The following is a 3,415-nucleotide window of genomic DNA, read 5'->3' on the forward strand; positions in this document are numbered from 1 at the left end:
GTCTCTATATAACTGGTGGTCCTGTCTCACAGCCCAATCAGTCTCAATATAACTGATGTTCCTATCTCACAGCCCAGTCAGTCTCTATATAACTGATGGTCCTGTCTCACAGCCCAGTCAGTCTCGATATAACTGAAGGTCCTGTATCACAGCCCAGTCAGTCTCTATATAACTGATGGTCCTGTATCACCGCCCGGTCAGTCTCTATATAACTGATGATCCTGTATCACAGCCCAGTCAGTCTCTGTATAACTGATGGTCCTGTATCACAGCTCAGTCAGTCTCTGTATAACTGATTTCCCTGTCTCAGAGCCCAGTCAATCTCATTATAACTGACGTTCCTGTCTCACAGCCCAGTCAATCTATGTATAACTGATGGTCCTGTCTCACAGCCCAATCAGTTTCTATATAACTGATGGTCCTCTCTCACAGCCCAGTCGGTCTTTATATAACTGATGGTCCTGTCTCACAGCCCAGTCAGTCTCTATATAATTGATGGTCCTGTATCACAGCCCGGTCAGTCTCTATATAACTGATGGTTCTGTCTCACTGCCTAGTCAGTGTCTTTATCACTGATGGTCCTGTATCACAGCCCCGTCAGTCTGTATATAACTGATGGTCCTGTATCACAGCCGAGTCAGTCTCTACATAACTGATGGTCCTGTCTCACAGCCCAGTCAGTCTCTATATAACTGATGGTCCTGTATCACAGCCCCGTCAGTCTGTATATAACTGATTGTCCTGTATCACAGCCCAGTCAGTCTCATCTCAGTGATGGAATCTTGTCCATTTATATGTAATTTAACAATGGACCTGCCTCATTCATAATTTGATCAGCCTTACTGAAACCTTTGATCTTTTCTCGTCTCGCTTAGCATTTCTGTATGATTATATGACTCCATATGGTTACACCGGCTGCCACTCCCCTGCTTCCCCCTTTGTCCTGTGGCAGAAATCTCAGCAGAAATACTTGACTGTCATCATGGCAAAGGCTGGAGTATACTTTGTTGTGTCCAAAGCATATATCATTGCCTTAAGATGGGATATGTGCCCATGTCCACTAGCCTCTTGTATTTGATATGTTCCTTTTTACCAATCCATAGTGATCTTGTCATTGTAGACTAGCTGCAGTGTCGGAAACACTGTGGTTTTCATTTACACTTCTAACCGGAGCATTTTTTGTCCTCCTCCCTGGTGTTCCCCTGCAGGTAGAACTCTGTTCAGCAGAGAGCAAGCCCTTGAGCAGCACTGGTCTGCCAGAGGAGGCAACCACCGAAGCTATATCCCTGGTAAGTACACTGTCCGAGTGCAATTGACATGTTCGAACATTCGTTCCTGAATCTTCTCTCCCTCAACCTGTTGCAGATACTGGACCACTTCCACTTTAACAAAGGGCAGATGGGCACTTGGGAATTGGCTGAGAGCAGTGCCAATCAGTTATCTCAGCCAGTTTTGCAATTTGAGAATGACACCCTGAATTGATACTTTCCATGGCAAGAAAAGGATGTTGCTAAATGGCTGCAGCATTCCCTGACGACTGATAGGGAGTAGACAATAGACAATAGGTGCAGGAGTAGACCATTCTGCCCTTCGAGCCTGCACCGCCATTCAATATGATCATGCCTGACCATTCCTAATCAGCATCCTGTTCCTGCCTTATCTCCATAACCCTTGATTCCACTATCTTTGAGAGCTCTATCCAACTCTTTCTTAAATGAATCCAGAGACTGGGCCTCCACTGCCCTCTGGGGCAGAGCATTCCACACAGCCACCACTCTCTGGGTGAAGACGTTTCTCCTCATCTCTGTCCTAAATGGTCTACCCCGTAGTTTTAAGCTATGTCCTCTGGTTCGGCATTTACCCATCAGCGGAAACATGTTTCCTGCTGCCAGAGTGTCCAATCCTTTCATAATCTTATACGTCTCAATCAGATCCCCTCTCAGTCTTCTAAACTCAAGGGTATACAAGCCCAGTCGCTTCAGTCTTTCAGTGTAAGGTAATCCCGCCATTCCAGGAATTGACCTCGTGAACCTACGCTGCACTCCCTCAATAGCCAGAATGTCTTTCCTCAAATTTGGAGACCAGAACTGCACAAAGTACTCCAGGTGTGGTCTCATCAAAGCCCTGTACAACTGCAGAAGCACCTCTTTGCTTCTATACTCAATTCCTCTTGTTATGAAGGCCAGCATGCTATTAGCATTCCTCACTACCTGCTGTACCTGCATGCTTACCTTCATTGACTGGTGTACAAGAACACCCAGATCTCTCTGTACTGCCCCTTTACCAAACTTGATTCCATTGAGGTAGTAATCTGCCTTCCCGTTCTTGCCACCAAAGTGAATAACCACACATTTATCCACATTAAACTGCATCTGCCATGCATCTGCCCACTCACCTAACCTGTCCAGGTCACCCTGTAATCTCCTAACATCCTCATCACATTTCACCCTGCCACCCAGTTTAGTATCATCAGCAAATTTGCTAATGTTATTGCTAATACCATCTTCTATATCATTAACATATATTGTAAAAAGCTGCGGTCCCAGCACTGATGCCTGCGGTACCCCACTGGTCACTGCCTGCCATTCCGAAATGGATTTATCACTACCCTTTGTTTCCTATCAGCCAACCAATTTTCAATCCAATCTAGTACTTTGCCCCCAATACCATGCACCCTAATTTTACTCACTAACCTCCTGTGTGGGACTTTATCAAAAGCTTTCTGAAAGTCCAGGTACACGACATCTACTGGATTTCCCTCGTCCAACGTCATAGTTACATCCTCAAAAAATTCAAGAAGATTAGTCAAGCATGATTTCCCCTTCATAAATCCATGCTGACTCTGTCCTATCCTGTTACTACTATCCAGATCATACAGAAACTCATCACCTCAGGAGATCTCCCACCCACAGTTTCCAACCTCATAGTCCGGGAACCCCGCACCCGGCTCTACCTCCTTCCCAAGATCCACAAGCCTGGCCACCCTGGCCGACCCATTGCCTCAGCCTTCTCCTGCCCCACTGAACTCATTTCTACCCACCTTGACACTGTCCTATCTCCCCGAGTCCAGGAACTCCCCACATACGTTTGAGACACCACCCACGCCCTCCACCTCCTCCAAGACTTCCGTTTCCCCAGCCCCCAATGCCTCATCTTCACCATGGATATCCAGTCCCTCTACACCACATCCACCATGACCAGGGCCTCCAAGCCCTCAGTTTCTTCCTCTCCCAACGTCCCCAACAGTACCCTTCCACCGACACTCTCATTCATTTGGCCGAACTAGTCCTCACCCTTAACAATTTCTCCCTTGAATCCTCCCACTTCCTCCAAACCAAAGGGGTAGCCATGGGCACCTGTACGGGCCCCAGCTATGCCTGTCTCTTTGTTGGCTACGTAGAACAGTCCATCTTCC

General features: G+C 47.0%; 1 protein-coding gene across 1 annotated transcript in view; it reads left to right on the top strand.

Annotated features, from left to right (window-relative positions):
• LOC122552344 (phosphofurin acidic cluster sorting protein 2-like) overlaps positions 1–3,415 on the top strand; it is a 130,702-nt gene that overhangs the window by 10,968 nt on the left and 116,319 nt on the right. The window contains exon 2 of the mRNA XM_043695097.1: positions 1,209–1,289. Within this exon, the coding sequence (XP_043551032.1) occupies positions 1,209–1,289 (81 nt within the window). The remainder of the gene's footprint in view (positions 1–1,208; positions 1,290–3,415) is intronic.

This window comes from Chiloscyllium plagiosum, chromosome 8, assembly GCF_004010195.1.
Source record: "Chiloscyllium plagiosum isolate BGI_BamShark_2017 chromosome 8, ASM401019v2, whole genome shotgun sequence".
In the NCBI taxonomy this organism is placed as follows: Eukaryota; Metazoa; Chordata; class Chondrichthyes; order Orectolobiformes; family Hemiscylliidae; genus Chiloscyllium; species Chiloscyllium plagiosum.